Source organism: Dromiciops gliroides, chromosome 2, assembly GCF_019393635.1.
Source record: "Dromiciops gliroides isolate mDroGli1 chromosome 2, mDroGli1.pri, whole genome shotgun sequence".
NCBI classification, from domain to species: Eukaryota; Metazoa; Chordata; class Mammalia; order Microbiotheria; family Microbiotheriidae; genus Dromiciops; species Dromiciops gliroides.
Genome location: NC_057862.1, coordinates 658900308 through 658923929, shown reverse-complemented (window position 1 = coordinate 658923929; position 23622 = coordinate 658900308). Strand labels below are relative to the sequence as shown.

At 51.7% G+C, this 23622-nt stretch overlaps 1 protein-coding gene across 1 annotated transcript in view; it reads left to right on the top strand.

The window, feature by feature from the left end:
- The window catches only part of MMP15 (matrix metallopeptidase 15), a 38969-nt gene extending 16119 nt beyond the window's left edge, over window positions 1-22850 (top strand). Inside the window, exons 2-10 of the mRNA XM_043984768.1 lie at window positions 6816-6964; window positions 7844-7966; window positions 9002-9309; window positions 10288-10449; window positions 11443-11693; window positions 12786-12924; window positions 16554-16704; window positions 17900-18015; window positions 18651-22850. Of these exons, the coding sequence (XP_043840703.1) occupies window positions 6816-6964; window positions 7844-7966; window positions 9002-9309; window positions 10288-10449; window positions 11443-11693; window positions 12786-12924; window positions 16554-16704; window positions 17900-18015; window positions 18651-19141 (1890 nt within the window). The 3' untranslated portion in view covers window positions 19142-22850. The remainder of the gene's footprint in view (window positions 1-6815; window positions 6965-7843; window positions 7967-9001; window positions 9310-10287; window positions 10450-11442; window positions 11694-12785; window positions 12925-16553; window positions 16705-17899; window positions 18016-18650) is intronic.
- The last annotated feature ends 772 nt before the right edge of the window (window positions 22851-23622 follow it).

The following is a 23622-nucleotide window of genomic DNA, read 5'->3' as shown; positions in this document are numbered from 1 at the left end:
CATCACACACACACACACACACACACACACACACACACACACACACACACACACAAAAGAAAAAAGATTAAGAACCTCTGGACTAGAAGCCAAGCTAGTGCCTCTCCCTCCTGTTCTCCCTGACATCAGCTACTGCCTCTGAATGCCCGCCTGTCTCCTTCCCAAAGTGAAGTAGTCTCTTCACTGGCTCCTTGTGCTGGGGAAACTGGGAGCACACACTCCTAGCTCCAGGGGGAGCACAGGTGGTGCACACCCAAGGCCCTGGGGAAAAGGGACAGTTTCATCTCTAGTCCCCAAACCACCTGGATTATACCCAAATCCCCTCCTTAGTGATCTGGTAGCTGGCAACATACATTTATTTAACACTTGTCTTTTTTTTTTTTTAAGCTTAAATTTCAGCTTTATTAGCTTAGTTTTGGGGATCTTTTTTGGTGGGGCAATGAGGGTTAAGTGACTTGCCCAGGGTCACACAGCTAGTAAGTGTCAAGTGTCTGAAGCTGGATTTGAACTCAGGTCCTCCTGAATCCAGGGCTGGTGCTTTATCCACTGTACCACCTAGCTGCCCCTAGCTTAGTTGTCATAACCTGCTTTGTATTACCATCAGCCTGAAGTTTTCTTTGGCTTACATAGTCAGCACTTGGTCTGCCCTCAAAGCACTTGCAGTCTTAGGGGAGAGTACTTGCAGATAACTACAGGTGTACTTCTTTTTACAGAATTTTGGATGCATTTTTTTTTAAAACAAATTGAAAGTTTGCCACAACCCTGCCTCTACCAAGTCTCTGGGTGCCATTTTCCCAAGGGCATGTGCCCATATCATTGTCTCTATGCCACATTTTGGTAATTCTCACAATATTTCAACCATTTTCATTGTTATTATCTCTGTTATGGTGATATGTGATGGGTGATCTTTGATGTTACTATAGTAGTTGTTTTGAGTACCACAAACCGGCATTCATAGAGCTTAATTGATAAGTGTTGTGTGGCTTCTGGCTGCCCTATTGACTGACCATTCTCCCATATCTCTCCCTCTCCTCCTGCTTCTGTATTCCCTGAGACTCAACAGTATTGAAATTAGACCAGTTAATGACTCTACAGGTGCCTCTAAGTGTCCAATGGAGAGGAAAGAGTCGATCGATGTGGCAAACTTCACGTTGCTTTATGCTAAGAAATTGCCGGTGGGGCAGCTAGGTCGCACAGTGCATAGAGCACTGGCCCTGGATTCAGAAGAACCTGAGTTCAAATCCAGCCTCAGACACGTAACACTTACTAGCTGTGTGACCCTGGGCAAGTCACTTAACTCCCCATTGCCCCACAAAAACAAAAACAACAACAACAAAGAAATTTCCACAGACACGCCAACCCTCAGCAGCCACCAACACAGAGGCAAGACTCCCCTCCCCCATCAGAAGATCACACCTTGAGGAAGGCTTGCAGTGGCTAGCATTCTTTTTAGCAATAAAGCATTTTTTCATTAAGGAATGCACAATTTCTTTCGATATAACACGCATCTTGGGCAATAATATACACATATTGCTCATTTCATAGACCACAGTTGAGTGTAAACATAACTTTTATATGTACTGGAAAACCAAAAAGTTCCTGTGACTTGCTTTATTGTGGCAGCCTGGAAGTGAGGCTGCCATCTCTCTGAGGTGTGGCTGTCTGTACATATGAGAGGTACACAGGGCAAAGGGCAGTCCATCTCAGAGCACAGAATGGGACCAGAGCAGAAATGAAGATCGAGGCCACCCTCCCCTCCCTCACTGTCCTGGCCTCAGCCTAGGCCTCCAGGGCCGTCCCTCCCCTGTGTCCATCTCTCCTCTGGGCTGGGGGCTCTCCTCTCAAATGGGAGCCTGGATGTTTCCTTCACCCCAGTCACCAAAGCTGGTGTGTGGTCTGGTCTGAAAGGAAGCAGTGGGGCTTCTCTCTTTGTAGATGATGGGCCTGGAGTCTGGAAGCCAAGTTCAAATGTGACCTCAGACACCAGCTGTATGACCTTGGGCAAGTCACTTAACCTCTGTCTGCCTTGGTTTCCTAAACTGGGGAGGGGGCAGGTAGGTGGCACAGTGGATAGAGCACTGGCCCTGAAGTTGAGAGAACCTGAGTTCAAATCTCACTTAATAGCTATGTGACCCTGGACAAGTCACTTAACCCCAATTGCTTTAAACATCTAGGGCCATCTTCAATCATTCTGATATATATCTATATCGTCACACATATATACATATATGTGTGTATATATGTGTGTATATATCTATCTATCTATCTATCTCTTGCCACTGGACCCAGATGGCTCTGGAGGAGAGAGTGAGGCTGGTGACCTTGCACAGCCCCGCTTCACTTAAATCCAATTTGCAAGTCATGACATCACCTCCGGATGTCGTGGTCCTCCGAAGGACAAACAACAACAAAACAACAGCACCCTCAAATGGGGACAACAATAGCACCTACTTCCCAAGGTTGTCATGAAGATCCAATGAGATCATTTTTGTAAAGCTATTAACACAGTGCCTGGCAAATAGTAGGTGCTTAATAAATGTTTGTTTCCCTCCCAGCAAAGAGAGACCCTTATTGGGGTAGTAGCTTCCCCCAGGACACAGAGGTGCCATAGGCAAACTGAGATCCAAACCCAGGGCCTCAGGGTACAAATCTAGTGTTTTCCATTCCCAAGATGCCTCATCCCCTGAAGCGCTCAGATCCTCGGCTCCAAACTGGGGAGGAAATAGCCTTAATTGGTTAAATCCTCCTCCTCCTCCTCCCTCTCCCTCTCCCTCCTTCGGCAAACATTGCCAATCTGCTGCCGTGATGACATTCTAATGCCTGGGGTTTTTGCCTTATGCAAATGAGCCTCCTGGGGAGCTGCTCCAGGCCTGTCAATAACACCCGCTCCCTCCTTGGCTCTGACTTTGGGGAGGGGGCCAACCTCCTCTTCCTGCTTTCCCAGGCTGTGCATTTCTCCCTGAGATTCCTAATTGATGAGATTCCATTGTCTCCCTACACTTCTTCCCTTCTTCCCTAGCTGTTCCCAGTGCCTCCCTTTGTAAACAGCTTCCTGTGACTTTGCAGGCTCTCCATGGTGGTTGCTAGGAGGCCAGAAGACCTGGGTTTGAATCCCACCTTGGATATCTGTGTGCACCTTTGTGTGTGTGTGTGTGTGTGTGTGTGCGCGCGCGGGTGTGTGGATGGAGAGGGAAGAAATCAGTTATCCCCTCTGAGCCTCAGTTTCTTTTTTTTTTAATTAATTAATTTTTTTTTTGGTGGGGCAATTGGGGTTAAGTGACTTGCCCAGGGTCACACAGTTAGTAAGTGTTAAGTGTCTGGGGTCAAATTTGAACTCAGGTCCTCCTGAATCCAGGGCCGGTGCTCTATCCACTGCACCACCTAGGGGCCCCTGAGCCTTAGTTTCTTTATCTGCAAAATAAACGCAATGCCAATAGTACCTGCCTCAGACACTTCCTCTTGTGCCACCCTACCCAAATCTTTGAACGGCTCTAAGCCTCAGTTTCCTCTTCTGTAAATGGGGTGATAATACCTCCTACCTCACAGGGGTATGGTGAGAATCAGGCAGGTGCTTTGCAAACCTTAACCCATCATTGCCAACTTCAGAGGGTTATGAGAAGCTCAAATAAGTCTGTAGTTTTGAAAAAAAAAACACCCTTAAATCGCTATATAAAGGTCAGCTGCTTTTATTTATGATTGTTGTTGTTGTTATTGTTATTATTGTTGTTATTATTGGGGGGGCAATAAGGGTTAAGTGACTTGCTCAGGGTCACGCAGCTGGTAAGTATCAAGTGTCTGAGGCTGGATTTGAACTCAGGTCCTCCTGAGTCCAGGGCCATTGCTCTATCCACTGTGCCACCTAGCTGCCCTGTCCTTTTTCTTTAGAGCTGGGGAGAGCAAGAGTCCCATGGGGCTAATGGTCTTCCACTGGCTTGCTTAGGGGAGTCCAGTCCCTTTCTTCCTGGGACCACATGCTGCTTGGTCTTCAGGCTGCTGCTGCAGCTGCTCTTTGGGGACCTGTGTCCATCCAGAGTTTAGTTTCTTCCCCTGATCTTGCCATTAATCTTTGGCTACTAACTGGACACGGAGTCAGAATGACCTGAGTTCGAATCCTACCTCAGATACTAACAGTGCAACCCTGGCTTAAGTCACTTAACTTCTGTCTGCCTCCATTTCCTCATCTGTAAAATGGAGGTGATAATAGCACCTTCCTCCTAGGAACTTGAATGAAATAACCTGTGGAAAGCGCTGTGCAAACCCCAAAGCATTAGACAGGGCCCGTTCTGGGCATTGCTGGTGGCCGCAGGTCTCTCCAGTGTGTCTCATTCCCCAGCTAGGCTGGGTTGCTCCCGGTCAGGCTTCCACGTATCCCTCCATTAGCAGCTGCCCCGGCCGTCATCCATCCCTGGCTGAGGCCCAGCTCAGCGGAGCCACCATAGGATGAGTGTCCCTTCCATGCTGGTGGCCTGGCTGTGGGCCAGGGCCCCAGTGTTGCCAAGCTTGGTCTTGCCTCTTTGATCCAGCCCGTGGGTGATGCTGAGCAAAGTGTTTGGGGAGCCGGAAGTGACGTCTCTGGCTGGGCCTAATCTCACAGCCGCAGGGAAACTTGGCCACAACCCTCGCCTGTGGACTTTTAGTTGCACCCAGAGCCGGACGCCAGGCGGGCACCGTATTTAGACTTTTGGGTGGATGCCGTTGTGCCAGTGGCCAAGGTCCTGAGTCCTTGGGTCTGTGATTCTGTATCTTCCCAATGGAAGATCTGGAAAACTTTCCGGATCCAAAAGATCTGAGCCATTTCCAGGCTCCAGTGCTGCGGAGACACAGATTCAAAGGATTCTGAAGAGACAAAGATTCTGTAAGAACAGAGGACCTTACAATTCTAGCTGTCCACAAATGGGAGGGACTGGCCTGGAAGGTAGTGAGGTTCCCGTCGCTAGAACTATCCAAGCTGAGGATGTTGTAAAGAGGATTTCTGCTCAGAAATGGTCAGACAAGGGGCAGCTAGGTGGCTCAGTGGATAAAGCACTGACCCTGGATTCAGGAGGACCTGAGTTCAAATGTGACCTCAAACACTTGACACTGTGTGACCCTGGGCAAGTCACTTAACCCTCATTGCACCACAAAACAAAACAAAACAACAACAACAACAACAAAAGAAATGGTCAGACAAGAGAAATGGAATTGCAGTGATATGGACACTTGTCACTGCCCGGAATCCTCACTTTCTTCATATGTAAAATGGGGATCATTCTGCCCTGTCAGTCCCTCGCCCCCCACAAAAAACAACCCTCCTGTCCTTCATATTTATAAACACCCCCAGCCTTGTTCCAGCCTCCAACCTCCATCTCTTATTCCTCCCATTCACATAATCGTAGACAGGTGGTGCAGTGGGTGGAGTTACAAAGACAGTTCAAATGCATCCTCAGACACTGTCTAGCCATGTGACCTAGGGCAAGTCACTTAATTTTTGTCTGTCTTTCCCCAACTGTAATAATCGTACCTAACTCCCAAGGTTGTTGAAAGAATCGAATGAGGATAATATTTTGACAGCACAGATGTTTAATAAGTGCCCCCTCCCTTTCTGCACTCCATTTCTTGATCCTGTCCATTCTGTTCAGCATGCATTTATTAAGCACCAACTATGTGCAGTAACTGTGCTAACCCTCTGGGGTTACAAAGATAAAATCAAAGCTAACTCAGGCCAAGACAAGCTTAACTTTTTTTTTAGTGAGGCATTTGGGGTTAAGTGACTTGCCCAGGGTCACACAGCTAGTAAGTGTTAAGTGTCTGAGGCTGGATTTGAACTCAGGTCCTCCTGAATCCAAGGCTGGTACTCTATCCACTGCACTACCTAGCTGCCCCAAGCTTAACTTTTACAAGCAGCATGCTAGGAAGGGTGGGCAACAAAATACGTGTGTGGAGATAAGAAAAAAATATAAGAAAATATAAATAAGATGCAAATATGTACATATATAAAACATAAATGGATACACAAAACTTGTACAAATTAACTTTGCAGTAGTGGATGCTATCAGCTGGGGACCTGGGAAAGTCCTCTTATCAATGGCATTTGAACGGAGCCTTGAAGGGAGCTGGGGATACCAAGAGGAAGGGAAGCCCATGTAAAATTATGGGCATGAGAGACTGAATGTTTTGCAGGCCAAAGTGGCTGCACAGTGAGCAGGTGTGTGATGAGCAGGAAATAGGAGGTGGAGTCAGATTGTGAAAGGCTTTCAATGGGAAGCTGCAGGGTGTGTATTTTATTCTGGGGCCAGTAGGGAGCTACAGATGCTTCTTGAGCAGGGCAGTGATGATGCTTCAGGAATGTCAGTTTGTGAGTGTGTTCGTGTGTGTATGTGGGGGGGGGAGGGGGTTGCCCCCTCCCCTCTATGGATCCTGACCACTGTGGGAGTTACCAGAGCCCCGGGCCTTTCTTCTGTTCCTTTTATCTCCTATCTGTATCTGCTTGGTGGGGCACAGAACATCAGCATTGGGAGGGACACCAGGAGCCAGGCCATTTCATTTTACAAATGGGAAGATGAAGCCCAGGAGAGGGCAGATGGCTTGTTCTGGATCCTCTGGCTCAGAGCTGCTTTTGTTCAGGCTCCCACTTTGTATTAGGGACCCCCACTTTGGCATCTCAGGGATGGTCGTTGCCCATCGTGCCCCATTGTCCCATCTCCTCCCCTTCACCTCCATCCTTCACACACCAAGAAGTAGTTTGAGGTTGAGGTTGGGGCGTAGGGGGACACTGAACCCCGGGATGTTGCCCTTCTGTGGTCTCATCGACCCTGGTGCCTTGGCTCTCCCCACAGAACTGGCTGCGTTTCTATGGCTACCTCCCCCAACCCAGCCGCCAGATGTCCACCATGAGATCCGCCCAGATCCTGGCGTCTGCCATCTCTGAGATGCAGCGTTTCTATGGCATCACCGTCACAGGCGTGCTGGACGAGGAAACCAAAGCGTAAGTCTCTCTCTCCCTCTGCCAGGGACCCTTCACTGCTCTCTGCCCTTCCTTCCCCTCAGCTCAGGACAGTGAGGTCTCATACAGAGACCAGGAGAACCAGCTCTTCATCCCCCAAGTGTGCCAGCCTTCCGTCCAACCCTATCCACTCCCTCCTGCCCTTCTCCCTTCACCGTGAACAGCGGCATTCCTGAGAAACCCAGAGTAAACCCAGTGCTGGCCGAGGCCTCCCTAGGGGGTGAGGATTCTTGAGGCCTATCCCCTCCTGGACCCCCACTTGTTGGTACCTGGCATTTCTCCCCGTATCCCTTTGGCCTTTATCAGTCAGGCATCCGGCAAATCCTGAATGAGCTGCTGGCAAATGCGTGACCCAATACTAAGTACAGGGGACTGGGGATAAAGAGAGGCTCAAAGCCCTGCCCTCAGGGAGCTTAGAGTTGATTGGGAAAATAGGAGTGGGGAGGAGAACCTCAAGATCAACAAAAACACCCAGATAATAACTATTAAGGGGGAGAGGTGGGTGAGCAATGATGCTCATGGCTGTTAGCTGACGGGATCCACCAAATGAAGAGGAGGAGGTGACGACAGAGGGGGCTGCATCTTGGTAACACAGAAGCAAGATGTCCTTGGTTTTCTGGGGAGCTTGGGAAGCAAAAGCACAAAATTAGTGGGGAGGGACAGAGAGGACCTAAAGTGTGTGTGATGAGAAAAGCAACCTGGCTGGAATAGAAGCATGAGTCAGGGGTGTAGTACAGAGGGGAGGGGGCCAGGAGGGGGAGGGGGCCAGGAAGGGGAGAGCAGAGTTCCTCCAGGAGCCTGCGCCCCCCCTCCCTGTTCCCTCCCTTCCCAGGGGCCTTGACAGTGTGCTGTTCTCTGCAGGTGGATGAAGCGGCCTCGCTGTGGGGTGCCAGACCAATTTGGGGTACGGGTGAAAGCCAACATGCGGCGGAAGCGTTATGCGCTCACTGGGAGGAAATGGAACAGCCACCACCTGACCTTCAGGTAGTTTGCTGGCCCCGTCCAGTGGCTTGGGAGGGGAGATGGCCCTCCCATTTGGGCTGCTCCTCCGTATCCCCTGGGACCCCCAGGGGCCTGAGTCCTGCCTCTAGTGTCTCCTGTCTGGGGGATTTCCTTTCCCACACTTCCCCCGGCTGTTCCCACCACAGCCCCTCCATGAGAGTTCCGCTGGGCCCCAGCCCGGCTTCACACACTGATGGGAAGGGGCCTTCGCATCTCTGTGGGAGGCTCAGCTTTGTGTATTCTCCCAGCCTATGGCAGGCTCAGGCCTTCCTGGGCCCTCCCAAATGAGCCTGAAACCCCATCCCCACCTTCCCAGCTGCTCTTCCCAAGGAGTTCCAAGCCAGACCTGACTTTAGGCTAATTCTGAGACAGGCAAGGATTGAAAGGAGGGGCAGGCCTGTTTAGAAGCATTTCCCAGTGCCCCAGGGTCTTGGGGATGAAGATAAAAACCTAGAAATGGAGGGTTGGATGGGAGAATAGCTAGGCCAGGCCCTGGTGCATCCAGGAGTCGAGCACTGAGCGCTTGAGGGAGCTATGGTTAGATCAGCAAAAAGACCTGGGTTCAAATCCCATCTTTGCTGAGCACTACCTGTGTGCCCTTGGGAGATTCATTAAACCTCTCTTCCCTCAGTTTCCTCATCTTTAAAATGAGAGGATTAGTCTAGGTGATCTTTCAGGCCCCTCCAGCTCGAATTCCTTTGTAGTGCTCCCCTCAGCCCCAGAAGCACCTTATGGGTGAGCCCCCCGCCCTGGTCCCCAGGAAGCCATGGGTCCAGAAAAGGACCAGAGCCCAAGATGAGGGAGAGTTGAGTCTAAAGCCCTGCTGGGGGAAGCAGGACATGGCATTAGCTGAGGGTTTCCCATCCCTGTCCCCCAGGCAGCTACAGGAACCTCTTCCCTCCCAACCTCCCCTCCAGTGGGAACATTTCCCTGGTAGGAATGGTTGCCCGTGGGCCTGTGGAGAGGAGGCTCCCAATATGGCGGGTCCTTCCTCCCCACCATTTCCATCCTCCCTAGCATCCAGAACTACACGGAGAAGCTGGGTTGGTACAACTCCTTGGAGGCCGTACGGCTGGCCTTCCGAGTGTGGGAGCAGGCCACGCCCCTGGTCTTCCAAGAGATCCCCTATGAGGACATCCGGCAACGGCGGCAGAAGGAGGCAGACATCATGGTGCTCTTTGCCTCTGGTTTCCATGGTGACAGCTCCCCCTTTGATGGTGTGGGAGGCTTTCTGGCCCACGCTTACTTCCCTGGCCCGGGCATGGGCGGAGACACCCATTTTGATGCCGATGAGCCCTGGACCTTCTCCAACACTGACCTACATGGTGAGGCCAACTGGCAGGGGGAAGGTGGAGAGGTTGGAGGCTGGGGTGGTCCCCATCTCACTTGGCGGGGGTGGGGCAACTATGTCCTGGGGTCTGGAGCCATCTCAGAGCAGCAGTTACTGGAAAGCAAGGGTTCCCTCCAAAAGGATGCAGTCTGTTTGACTGCCTTAATTTCTTCTCATGTTCATTCATATGCCTATGATCTCATTTTATCCTCCAACCCTTCCCCCAAAGAGACAGTGAGTCAAGGATCTCTCTTCCCTTTTGACAGAGGGGAAACTGAGGCCGTTTAGTGAAATGCCTTCCCCAAGTAAGGTTCAAAGTAGAGTCTGGAACAAAATAATAACAATATGTCATGAACCTGTCACGTCATCAGGATGGGTGTTTCCCTCCATCGATGCCCAGATGTAGCCTCTCCATGAATCGGTAGATGGTCTATGAGAGTTTCCGTGACCCTCGAATTCCACGCTTTGGGACCAACTCGATGCTGAGCTTCTGCAGACTTGGCTAGGCTGATCCCAGGACCATGGAGAGGGTCCATGACGAGTCTGCACATGCCTCTCTCTCTCCCTTCCAGCTCAGTGGTCCCTGGCAGACCTTGCACCCCACTGGCTTAGGCTGGAGAAGCCCCAGGATCACTTAGAACAAGTTTTCAGAAGGTTTCTCTTTAGCAGATACCAGTAATAGTTTCATTCATGAGGCTTTAAGGCCCAGAAGGCACTTGCCCTGTAACCTAGGAGGGTAATTGTCCTCTTCTCACACAGGAGCAAACTGAGCCTCAGTGGAAGGGAGTGACTTGCTAGAAGGTAGAAGGCTCGGCCACAAACCCGTCTTCTCCAGCCATGTCCTTCTCACCTCTAGCATAGCTCCTTGAATCTAAGGGACGGGCCAGAGACCCTGGTACATCCTCTTAAGCCCGGTCGATTCGATCGCGGGCAAGGCTCTGGAAAAGAGCGTGACCTCCCTCCCTTTACCCAGGAAACAACCTCTTCCTGGTGGCCGTGCACGAGCTGGGCCACGCCCTGGGGCTGGAGCACTCCAACAACCCCAGTGCTATCATGGCTCCCTTTTATCAATGGATGGACACAGACAACTTCCAGCTGCCTGAAGATGATCTCCGGGGTATCCAGCAGCTCTACGGTGAGCTGGGCTTCTGTGGAGAGTGGGTACCCGGGGATCAGGCCAGCCCTTCCTTCCTGATACATTGATTTGTATTCCACTGTTTATTTCCACCATAAAGCTCATTTGTTCTTCCTGGGTAGAAACCATATCTCCCTTCCTTTCCCTGTCCCCACAGTGTTTGTCATCAGGTCCTGGGCAACCTAAGTCAGTCCCGTGACTGTATAGGCTACGGGGTCATTATAGGACACAATGCTGTCAGTGACCTTAAAAATCACCTAACCCAACTCCCTTGTTTTACAGATAAGGAAACTGAGGCCCTGTGACTTCAAACGTGCTGGGGTCTCTGCTCTGGGGAAAGTCGGTAGTACCCACAAAGATTAAAAATCTAGTGTGTAACTATCTTTACATGTAAATGGAAAAAAATACTATTAAAATGTTTTAAATTCCACCCTGGGCAAGTCACTTAACCAACCTCATTGCCCTGCAAAAAAATTGAAAAATTGAAAAATCCAGTGTATGGGGCAGCTAGGTGGTGCAGTGGATAGAGCACCAGCCCTGGAGTCAGGAGGACCTGAGTTCAAATCCAGCCTCAGACACTTGACACTTACTAGCTGTGTGACCCTGGGCAAGTCACTTAACCCCAATTGCCTCACTTTAAAAAAAACAACAAAACAGTGTGTATAGAGGGCCCTACCCACCAGGCTATCCATCTCCAAGGCTTCTCAGACACACTCACCAAGGCTCATAGAGAAGATCCCATAGACTTCTAGTTCCCTCATTTTTTTGATAAGGAAACAGATTCATGAAGGTTAAGTGACTTACCGAGTTCAAACGGCTGATAAATAGTGGGGCCAGGGCTTCCAAGTCCAAATTCAGTGTTCTTTCCATGTCACCGTGTTGTCTCTGTCTCACCTGCCTATAATGGCTGGTGCTCCCTCAGTTGGGCTTGAGGGTGGCCAACCTTGGGTACTTCTTTCACATCCTTCCTTTGATTCCTCCCCCCGTTTTCAGGTACCCCAGATGGCAAACCTCAGCCTACCCGGCCCCTTCCCACGGTGCCACCCCGACGCCCAGGCCGACCTGATCATCGACCACCCAGACCACCACCCCAGCCTCCAGGGGGGAAGCCAGACCGGCCCCCCAAACCAGGGCCTCCTAGCCAGCCACGAGCCACAGAGCGACCAGACCAATATGGCCCCAACATCTGTGATGGGAACTTTGACACTGTAGCCATGTTGCGAGGGGAGATGTTTGTGTTCAAGGTGAAGGGCTCCTTTAAGCACCCCTCCTTCTCTTGGTTATTTCCTTAGCCCTGCCTATGCTTATGGGTGCTGTACCCTCTGGATGTGATCAGGAGGGTCTGAAAGAAGCACTTTGTTAGTGGGGCTCAGGCAAGAGAATCCCTGTGAGGGCAGGGGGTGAAGACCCCAGTTTTCAAAGACCAAAGGATGGAAAGGAAAGATGGGATTGAGATAGCACAGCATCTTAATGCTGGTCATGACCTTAGAAATCAGTATTTCTATTAGAAAGTTTGGTCATTTTTCCTGAGTGTGGGTGTGTCCCACCTCCTCATTAGACTGTGAGCTGCTGTAAAGTGTAAACTATATTTTTGTCTTCTTTTGCCTCTCTCCACAGTGTTTATCATTAGGTGCCAAGCAGCCTAAGTTAATTCCCTGATCATATAGACCATAGGGTCAATTATAGGACCTTTAATCCAACCGTTTCACTTGATAGATGGAACCAAGAGGGGAAACTAAATTTGCCTTTAGTCTTTGAAGGTTTAAAAAAAAGCAAAGTTAGATTTATGCTTTAGGAAAGTTATTTGCACACAGTAAGTGCTTAATAAATGCTTTTTCATTCATTATTTAGGTAACTGACAAATCTCCTTTCCCCATTTTTTCTTTAGTCCAGGCTGTCATCCTTCTCTTCAGAACTCCCTTTCCTTATTTCTCTTAAGCCTGGCTTCTACCTCTGCCCTACCCTCACCCTTTCTTCCTTCTCACTGTCCTCCTCTGTTCTCACTTCCCTATCATTTTCTCCCTTGCAGACAGAAATTCTCCTATTTCTTCTTCCATGCAACTCATATACCCTGTGGGTTCAGTCTGCCCTGGTATGTCCCCAAAACCTTTTCCCCATCTCATGCCCCCATATTGTCTGTTTCCTCTGGGAAACCAGCCCAAGGGAATGCTAAGTCAGGGTCAGCTCTGATGACCACGGAGAGATTCCTGCCACTTCCACACATATGATGTGTAGTCTTCCCCATCCTTCCCCTCCCCCACCCAGTGTGGAGTTCCTAACCCCCTGGAGGTCCAGTGGCTGGACTGCATTGGTCACAGTCCACTCTCCCCTACTAGGGCCGCTGGTTCTGGAGGGTCCGACACAACCGGGTATTGGACAATTACCCCATGCCCATTGGACACTTCTGGCGGGGGCTACCCAGTGACATCAGCGCTGCCTATGAGCGTCAGGATGGACGTTTTGTCTTCTTCAAAGGTAAGGCAGATGCCCCCAGGCTGGGGAGGAGGGGTGCAGATGGGTGGCTAGGGGAGGGGCCAGTCGAAGGCCTCTCTTGTCTGTCCCTGGGCAGGAAGAGGAGGGGAGGGGGCCTGGCTTGGCTGCCGTTGTGAGTATCAGCCTGGCTCCTGAGAGTCCCTACTCATGTTTTCCCCATTATGGGCTAGATGAGGTCATCTCCATCTGTAAATGTAAAGAGAGACAAAGAGAGAGACAAGCCAGGCTTGGAGGGAGGAAGGGAGGGAGGGAGAGAAAACAAGTTGGGGGCTTCTGCCCCGCAGCACTGAGTGGGGCTGAGGCAGGAGAAAGGGGGAATCTCAGGGACATGGCTCAGGTTTTTCTTCTTCCCTGCTCCATCCCTGTCAGAGCTGGGATTGAGATCCCCAGAAGGAATTCCTTCCCCTTTAGTCTGCCAGAGTAGATGGAATAGAATGTGGCCCTCCCTCCTGCTGAGAGTGTCCAGTCTGGAAGGCAAGGCAAGGCAGAGCCCTCTTACCCAAAGGATCTGGGTCTCTTTCTTCCACCCCCTCCAACTTCTCATCCATTTCTCTGATCATCCCTCGGACCAGTCAGTCAGTCAGTCAACAACCATTTATTAAGCGCTTATGTTGTGCCAGACATTGTGTGAAATGTGAGGGATACCAAAAAATGCGAAGGTGGTGCCTGCCCTCAGGGAACTTACAGTCTCATGAAGGAGACAACATTTATATGTCAGTACATACAAGACACATACAGAGTAGGTTGAAAAAAGTTTTGTTGGGGAAAACGTAAGGAGCAGGGGGTGGGGGCAGGTCTCAATCTCCCAGAAGAAGTAGTATTTAAGCTGTCTTAAAGGAAGCCAAGATTCTCCAAAAGAGAGATTAGGGAAGAGTATTCCAAGGATGGCGGACATCCAGTGCAAAGGTGAGATGATGGGAGATAGTGGTGTGTGTGAGGAACCATTGGTAGGTCACTATGATGAGGTCGAGAAGGGGGAGTTGTATATTAAAAGGCTGGAAGGCTGGGATGGGTCCAAGTTGTGAAGAGATTTCTTTTGGCTCCTAGAGGTCGTAGGGAATTACTGGAATTTATCAAGTCGGACTGTCACGTGGGCAGTCCTATGCTTTAGGAAATTCATTTTTGTACCTGTGGGGAGGATGGATTGGAGAGGGTAGGGGCAGGGAGGTAGGGAGACCAGTCAGAAGGTTACTGCAACAGTTCAGGCGATCGACAACAATGTGGCAGTGACAGAGAGTAGAGAGAGGGTGATGACGGCAGAGATGATGAAGAGGGACAATAACAGGACTCAAAACATGTGGGTGACTGGATATGTGGGGTGGGCAAGAGTGAGAAATAGAGGAGGGCGCTGTGCTTGCAAACCTGGGAGACCAGGTGGTTAGTGGTCCCCTTGATGGTAACAGGGAAGTGCAAAGGAAGAATGAGTTCGGGGGTGGGGTGGGGGGAATAATGAGCTCTCTTGGATGTGTTGAGTTTTAGGCTCCGACAGAATGTCCAGTTTGAAATGGATGAGAGATCATTGGTAATAGGGGAGCGGCACTCGGGAAAGAGGGCACATGGATAACTTGGTCATAAAGATGACCACCGAATGTGTGGGAACTTAGGAGATCACCCAGTGGGAGAGTCTACAGAGAACAGAGACAAGGTCCCCTCTTCATCCTCACTACCCCTGTTGCTTCTCTGCCTCTTCCTTGGGGCCCAGATGAGCTGATCTCTCTTGCATGTGGAAGCTCTCCCAAATCCTTCTGTGTATCCAGACTGTAAAATTAGGAAAGACCTAAGTCATCCTTGAGTCTTCTCTCTCCCTCACCTCTCATAGCCCATCAGTTGACAAGTATATTCTATCCTCAGAAAAAAAATAACAGGTGGGGGCAGCTAGGTGGCACAGTGGATAAAGCACCTGCTCTGGATTCAGGAGGACCCGAGTTCAAATCCGGCCTCAGACACTTGACACTTACTAGCTGTGTGACTCTGGGCAAGTCACTTAACCCTCATTGCCCTGCAAAAGAAAGAAAGAAGAAAAGAAAAGACCCATGTTTTGGGGCAGCTAGGTGGCACAGTGGATAAAGCACCTGCTCTGGATTCAGGAGGACCCGAGTTCAAATCCGGCCTCAGACACTTGACACTTACTAGCTGTGTGACTCTGGGCAAGTCACTTAACCCTCATTGCCCTGCAAAAGAAAGAAAGAAGAAAAGAAAAGAAAAGACCCATGTTTTGGGGCAGCTAGGTGGCACAGTGGATAAAGCACCTGCTCTGGATTCAGGAGGACCCGAGTTCAAATCCGGATTTGAACACTTGACACTTACTAGCTGTGTGACTCTGGGCAAGTCACTTAACCCTCGTTGTCCTGAAGAAAAAAAAAGTGATTGGTTCTTGAGCTGGAAAAAACCTTAAAAGCCATGTGGTCCAGCCCCCTCATTTTACAGATGAGAAAACTGAGGCCCACAGTGACTTGCCTAAGGTGACATAGGTAGTTATTATCAGAGATAGCATTTAAACCCAGGTTCTCAGACCAGAAAGCCAGTACCCATTCCCCAAGACCGCACTGTTCTCACATTCCTTCATCCTTCTTTCCATTCATGGGACCACCCTCCTATATCGGGACTTTGCCCCCTTTTGCCTGGACTGGCAACAGTCTATTTGGACTCAGCAATTTCTCTTCTCTGTGGTCCATCCCCCACACCACTGCCAAAAGCATCTTATGAAAGGACCTTTCTGCCCGTGTCCCCATAGAATCCTCAGCCAGCACCTCTTCATACCTCTAGGATAAGATATAAACTTCCCCACTAGAGTTTCCGCCGACCTTCCCGGGCTTATTTCACATTATTCTACTTCACATGCTCTGCATTCAAGCCAATCCAGCTCCTTTGCTGTTACAGACACAAAGTCCACTTCTCATCTGCATGTGCTTTTGCATGTGCCTAGAACACACTCCCGTCCTTGCCCAGGCCTCTTTCAAAGCTCCCCTTGTGGGCCACCTCCTGTGGGGAGCCTGTCCTGCTCCCCGGACTTGTTGGCATTCTCTTCCTCTTCTAATGACCGTGAATAGCCTTCCCCATTTCTAAGTTATGTCCCTGCTGGAGCGTGCGTGTAAGCCTCCTGAGGGGAGGATCAGGTTTCCATTTTGTCCTTGTGTCTCCCCATGCCTCGTGCCTGGTCGATGTTTCGTGATTCCTCGTTACAGTGGATGGGCTTGGGCCGAGGGCAGCGAATGTATTTTATATTTCTGCAGAATCCTCTGCAGCTGGTGCAGGGCACCCTGAGGGTGTGGGTGGGTGTGTGCACATGTGTGCGCATGCACACACACGGACAGTAGCTGCTCGGTAAACGTTTGCCATGTGGAGGTGATGTTATATACTTCTGGGGCCTGAGGATGTCTCTTAGCCGGCCGTAAACACCAGAGGCAGAAACTGATGGTGTCTCCACCTCCCCCTTTTCCTCTGAGAGAGAGAGAGGCCCCTATGAGAGGTGAGAAGGGTGGGATCTTCTGCAAGCTCAGGCCTGATCATAAGTCCTAAATAACTTCAATCATTCCCCTCTCCTGCCACCACCACCCCCACACACATACAAAGTCCTGGCGTCTCATAGTCTCGTGTGCTTCCATGCTCAGGGGATCGGTATTGGCTCTTCCGTGAGGCCAACTTGGAGTCCGGTTACCCCCAGCCTCTGACAAGCTATGGATTGGGCATACCCTACGACCGCATCGACACAGCCATCTGGTGGGAGCCCACGGGTCACACCTTTTTCTTCCAGGAGGACAGGTGAGCCAAGCAGCCACACAGGGTCTAGTCTGGACTCAGAGGGGAGGAGGCTCTGGTCACCAGCCAGAGGTCAGAGCCAGGGGAGCAGGAGTACTCCGACATCTGCTTCTTCCCCTTGGCAAAGCTTTAATCTTCTCAGATTGGGCCTTTGCCCTCCTATAACCCAGGCGGTACAGAAAGGCCCCTAATGAGGGTGGGGGCACGGGGCGGGGGTGGGGAGAGGCAGCTCAGCCTAAACAGAATTCCAGGAGGAGTTCACTTATTTTGAGGTGTCTGCTCAGAAAATGGGTACAGACAAGGGCTCTTCTTCCTTTACAAGTTCTAGGGTTCCGCTCATACTAAACCGTTGCCAAGGGGTTAATTGGTAGTTTCCCTTCCAGAGAAGCTATAAAGCTATCTGAGGGAGAACAGGACCATAACCATAAACCTCCCTGCCCTGACCACACATACCAACTCCTCTGTCCCGTTGTGGGGAAAAAGAGAGAAAAGATCTGGGAGAGGAGAATGGGAGCAGGTGAGCACCAGATGTCAGGTGACAGTAAGGCCATCCTTGGCATGTGAAGGTGCTGTTTGTGCCCCCCAGCAGAAGGGCACGGCTTTGGAGTTAGGCATCTGGCCACAGGGAGAGGTTTGCTGCTGAGCCGTCCACACTGGGTCGCCTGGCTCCTTCTGCATTTGAAAGGAGTTGAATTGGGGTTAGAGGTGCGGTATGTGTGGGGTCCGTCTTAAGTGGCCCCCCAGAAGAGTCCAACCCACAGCCTTGGCCTCACTAGCACTGGGTTACAAACAACCAAACAGACCGCAGACCAAGCCCAGCCCTTGGTGGTTTTGAAAAGCAAGTATCTGGCCTCCTTCCTGAGACTCGGGAAGAGAGGGGAGCACACAGCTTCATCTCGACTGGCCTAAGAAGGAGATGTGCCCGGATGGTAGAGAAGGAGCTCCATCGTCTCTCTAACTTTATCCTTGTCACGGAGAACTTTGTCTGCCTTGGAAATTCACCTCTCCACCCTCTGCCCAGAGGGCTGGCATCTCCTGATAGGAGGCTCAGGTTCTAGTCCAGGCTGTAGCCTGGCTTGGGGACGGAGAGTTACAAGGTTAGGCGGTGCTAGCATACAACCTTGGCATCAGGAAAGGGGTGATGGGAGCAGCCTCCTGGGGTCCTGGGAACCCATCCTCTTGGCCCTGTTGACTTTAGGTACTGGCGCTTTAATGAAGACACTCAGCGAGGAGACCCCGGCTACCCTAAGCCCATCAGCGTCTGGAAGGGGGTTCCATCTTCACCCAAGGGGGCCTTCCTAAGTAATGATGCAGGTATGAGAAACCCAGACCCCTATCCAGCTTCAACATGTGAGGACTAAAGGAGATGGCATCTTCCCGATTTCAGTGCCAGCACTCCATCCATGGTGCTGCCAGATGCCTCTTTACAATAAAGATGTGTGGTTTTTTCCCCTCCAAGTTCATGGACTTCTTGTAATCTAGACCTCCATGGGGAGGGTCCATGGACCCCAGATTAAAAACCCTTTCATTTTATATAGAAAAAAACCGAGACCCAGAGAGAAGTGATTTGTCAGAATTGGAAGGGACCCCGGCACCCATCTAGAATGCCCCCTGTAACATAGCTGACAGGTCCAGCCTTTGTTTAAATGCCTCCAGTGACAGGGAACCCACGACCTCCCAGCCTGTCTAAGGTCATCTGGGAAGTAAGCGGGGAATGAAGGCCGGGACCTCTTCAGATCCAAGGCTCCTCTTTCCATAGTCCCTGATCTGAACCGACAAATCCCAGGGCCCTCCTGCCTCGGCAGCCCAGGACGAGAGGTCTTGTCTTCTGCCCTAAGAGCTCTTATGGTCCGATAACCTACAAGTCCCAAAAGCTCCCCTTCCCCAGTGACCCCCAGATAGCCTGTGGCCAGTCACCGACCCCAACTCACTGTTCTGATCTCCTCCAGCCTATACCTACTTCTACAAGGGCACCAAGTACTGGAAATTTGACAATGAGCGGCTACGGATGGAGCCTGGCTACCCCAAGTCCATCCTCCGGGACTTCATGGGCTGCCAAGAGGAGACAGCCGATCCCGACGCGGGGCGCCGTTGGCCCGACCTACACCGGCCGCCCTTCGACCCTAACGGTGGAGGCAGGGAGGAGCAAGAGGAGCAAGAGGAAGACGGGGCCCACCGGAGGCCCGGGGAGGAGGAACAGGAGAACGAGGTGACGGAGGATGAAGAGGGAGACTATGGGGACGACGGCAAGGGTGGCGGCAACCGCGTGGTGGTGCAGATTGACGAGTACACACGGACCATGAATGTGGTCATGGTGCTGGTGCCCTTGGTGTTGTTGCTTTGTATTTTGGGCCTCATCTACGTCATCATCCAGATGCAGCGGAAAGGTGCTCCCAGGATGCTTCTGTACTGCAAGCGGTCCTTGCAGGAGTGGGTCTGACCTCCGCCCGTCCATCGCCACCCCGCCCCCACCCCTCCCCACACGGTGCTAACCCATAGACGTGTATGTATATACTGTGATTGTTGATGACTTCTGAGATACTGACATTGATCTCTGTCCATGGATGTGGGTGTGTGCTCCCTGCTGATGCATCACCAGGGATTCTGAGCATCCTTCAAATGAATGTTCCCTCTGCCAGCCTCAGAGGCTGACAGTGGCCTGGAGACCCCCTCCCCTCTTAACTATTTATACTACAATGCCTTCCGTCCTTCCTTTTCTTTCTTCCTTTCTTTTTTCCCTCCCCCCCCCTCTCTCTCTCTCTCTCTCTCTCTCTCTCTCTCTCTCTCTCTCTCTCTCTCTCCCCCTCTCTCTCTCTCTCTCTCTCTCTCCCCTCCCTCCACCCCACCTAGTCTTACCCTAGTAGCTGGAGGTGGGCATGCCCCCAGTTCCTCACTTTCCTTAGGGCAGACATTTGCCCTCTCTACCCGGCTGAGCTCTTGAATGTGTTGTCCCATTCTGGGGTTCAGAGCAGGAAGGGCCCGCAGTGATCATCTCACCTCCGCCCTTCCTTTACAGATGAGGCCACTGAGGCCCATTGGGGAGTGAGTGGCAGGCCCTGGTTTGAACCCAGGTGTTCTGACTTGAAATCCTGCCCTCCCTCTACTCCGCCTGTGTGAGAATCAAGGTCCTGTCCAGCTCCTCATCCCTCCTTTCCCGTCTCAGGGCTGGCACAGGAGCCGGGGCTGGCACAGGAGCCATGGAGGCTGAGAGCCCTTCCCGGCTCTGCCACTGCCCTGGGTTCCTGGGGAGGGCCTCCTTCCTTCGCTCATTGTGGGCTGATATTCAAGGATCCAAGAGGCCAGTCCAGGTGTCTTTGTTTGCGTTGGAGACCAGCTGCTTAGCCAGGCAGGGAGCCCAAGGGAGTCTGCCGGAGGAAAAAGCCTTGGGTTGAGTAGTTCCCCTAGGCCTGGGAAATCACCCAGCCCTGAATGGGTCCCACTTTGGGGTGGGAGGGCATGACTGGATGTTCCCGGTGGCCTCTCCTGGCTCAGCAGAACAAAGAGCTGGGTGGAGTTATGAACTGTATTCCTCTGGCCCTCTGAGGTATGAAGGCTTACTCCATAGCATCCAAGATGTAACAAGGGTGGGGCCTAGCTTTGTCCTAAGTGTCACCAGATCTACAGGGCTCTCCCCTAAAGCCCTGCCTCTCATCCCATGGTAGGCACCAAGGTGTCACCACCTGCCTGGGTCTGGTTCTCACCCCCCATCACCTAAAGAAAGGGGAGAGATGGGTGTCCAGGGGTCGTAGTAGTGAGAGATGGGAGAGATGCATGAGGGAAGAAGGATGATGTATCTCCCCCTCTCCAGATTGCTACCCCAGGACCCTGACCCTGACACTGGCCCTGCATGGCATCATTAGCACCTACCTAGCAAAAATAGGTTAAGAAGGGAAGCCACCGGGGCAGCCAGGTGGCACAGTGGATAAAGGACCAGCCCTGGATTCAAATTTGGCCTCAGACATTTGACACTTACTAGCTGTGTGACCCTGGGCAAGTCACTTAACCCTCATTACCCCACCAAAAAAAAAAAAAGAAAGAAAGAGGAAGCCACCTAGTCTTTCAGTGAGCTCTTCCCTCACTCCTCATTTGGGGCTTAGGGAAGGGGGACAAATGTGACATCTTTTGGATGTCACAAGCCCCTCCCCTCAGGCCATCTGCTGAAACCTACAGGCCCTTTCTGAGAATCATGGTTCTAAATTCAAAAGGTAAACTGCTATAGAATCACAAAGGAACCCAATTCGGTTGACTAGTTATCAGAGTTCACAACCCCTAGGCAAAAGACTACCCTATCTCCACCCCTATCTAGGGAAGCATTGTCCTTTCCCCTCATCCATCCCCCTCGCTGAGGGTGCCTTTCCCACCTCTCAGGGGACTTTCCCATGTGTAAGAATTCCAGATCTGGATAGATTTAGTACTAGAGGAGCGCAGTCTACTCCTATACCTTCGCCTTACAACACAGAAGGGAGGTGACTACAGAGTTGCAGAGCTAGAAACCAAGGGAGGATTCCAAGCCCACTCTTTCTGCTGCCAGGGATTCTCTGCCTGGGGCCCGTGTACCCCCAAAGGGTCCGTGGTTAAAAATTACACCTTCCTTTTCACAGACTCTTGGCTTTGCCTTTAAAAATAGGATTCTGGGAAGGGGCCCGTCCACAGGCTTGACCAGGCCGCCACCTGAGGGCTCCAGGGCACAAAAGAGGGTTGAAGCCCTCTATTCCCTACCCCAAAGGTGTGCACCAGTCCCAGGGATACATCATGCCTCAGACTGGGCTCTCTTTCCATGAGGACGATGACAGCAGCGTCCTCTGGCCAGCTCCAGCTCTGAGAGGAGAGCTTGCTTGAGCCCTCCCTGTCTAGGTTACTTGGGAGAAGTGGTGCTCTGGACCCCAGGCTGAAGCAGAAATTCAAGGGAGGAGCTGAAAGCCGGCCTACTCGGGCCTGTCCACCCTCCTGGACGTCCTCTCAGCCATGGTGGGAGCAGATCTAGGGAAGGAGCTTGGGCCTGAGACTATCCAGTCCTTTTGTGGACACACCCCTTTCTTCACGCAGGTGGTTGCTTTGGGCACCGAGTCTTGGAGCCAAGGCATTGGCTACCTGCCCTGCAGATGTCTTCCTTCATCTCTTCAGGAAGTAGCAGGGCAGGGTGATCAGGGAGAGAGGAGAGGTGTTGGGGTCCCCTGCCCACGGTGTTTGAGTTCATAGGTCAGTCAGAGTGGGTACTACCACAGAAACAATTTCAATGGTCACACCAGGCTGTGGCAGCTCAGAAGGAAGCTGTCTCTAGACCTGGCAGCCTTATGCCGTCTTCTCCTTCTCCAGGCCCGTGGGAATGAGAGGGGAGGCTGCTGGGGTCTGCAGGGAAGGTAGAGGGGTGATCTCATTGGGATGCTCCTGCTTCTGGGGCTGGATCTGGAAAATGGGTCACTGGGGAAAGAAGGGGAAGGGAGCACAAGAAGTCTTGAAAAATAGTTCTTCAGTCAGCCAGCGATGGGAAGAGCCAAGTGGAAACCCCAAACTGCTATATCCGCTCCCCTCCCTCCCAGAGTTCTGCCTGGTGGCTCCCACCCGCCTGCAGCTAGGGCCACACTGGGGAGGGGCCGCAGTAATTGGGGCCAAGTCCCAGGGGGTCCTCTCCTCCTGCTTTGACCTGCTTTACATCTGCTCCCCTCCCCCTCCCTACATCCCCACTCCAAAGTAAACAAGAGTCTCCGGCCACTGTGGGAAACGGTACTGGGAAGCTGGACTCTCTGATCTCTCTACTGGCTGTCTTCTCTCCCAGCTGCCCCCTCCCCATCCTCTCTCCTTTGTTGGCCTTGGCAGAAGCTGGCCACTAGCCCCATTCCTGGGACCATTAAGTGAATAGGGCACAGCTCGAAACAGCAAATAAAAAATCCTTTCCTGGCAATCTCGACCCCACCCCCACCCCTTCTGGTCTTTCTCCCCTTCTATTTTGGCCACTTTTTAACCCTAGGACAGAGGCCCAGCCCCTTCTCCCCCACCCACCCCCAAGGGTTTCCTTTTGGAGGGTACTGACCGCCTCTCTGCCCTTTACCCCAGCAGGCAGTGGGATCCTTCATGGGAAGGGTTAAACAGCCCCGTGTACATTTCTGTAAATAATACGCAGCTTATTAAATTGTACATACAGCTTCCAACAGGTGTGGCTTGCTTTGTGATGGGGGAAGCCTCGCACTGAATTCTCATTGGACGGGCCTACCTTGGAGGTCAGGTGGCCAGAGCAGAGCATGGGGCCCCTTTCCTTTCCCACCCCCTTACCACCCATTCCATTTGGGGGTGGGTGGGGTTTCAAGAAAAAAATTCTAGCTTTGAATTGTTCTAGCACTTTGATTTGAAGTTTACCAAGTGTTCTCATGACAACCCTGTGGTGTAGTTGTCACCCATTTTATAGATGGGGAAAAACTTGAGACTCAGAATGAAGAATTTGCCAATGATGCAGGTGTCAGAGCAGGGCTTGAACCCAAGACTTCTGACTCCAAAGCCAATATTTTTCCCCTCCAAAGTTTGTTTTAGGTGTTTCTTTCCTGGCTCCCGCCTATGGGGGAGGCATATGTATTAGAAGGGAAGCACTAGGGTTGAAGGTTGAGTTTGGCCAGGAGGGGTCTGACCAATGCAGAAAGGGCCCAGATGTGCAAGGGCCCAGTGAGAGAGCTCGGAGCTTCCGTGGCCGCTCTCCGACCCCAACCCCCGGGGAGAGGAGGAGGAGCGGGGGGAAGGAATGTGTGATTCTCAGTTCTTTTCACCTTCCCCATGGGAAAGGGCAGCCTCTGGCTCCCTTCCCCACCCGGAGTCTAGGAGCGGGAGAGAGCCTCGCTGTGGAAACAAGACAAGAGCTGGCCCTGACCCCCTCCTCGCTTCTTCAGGCCCAGCTAAATGCCTTCCCCAGCCAGTCTGAGAACCCAGCCTGGG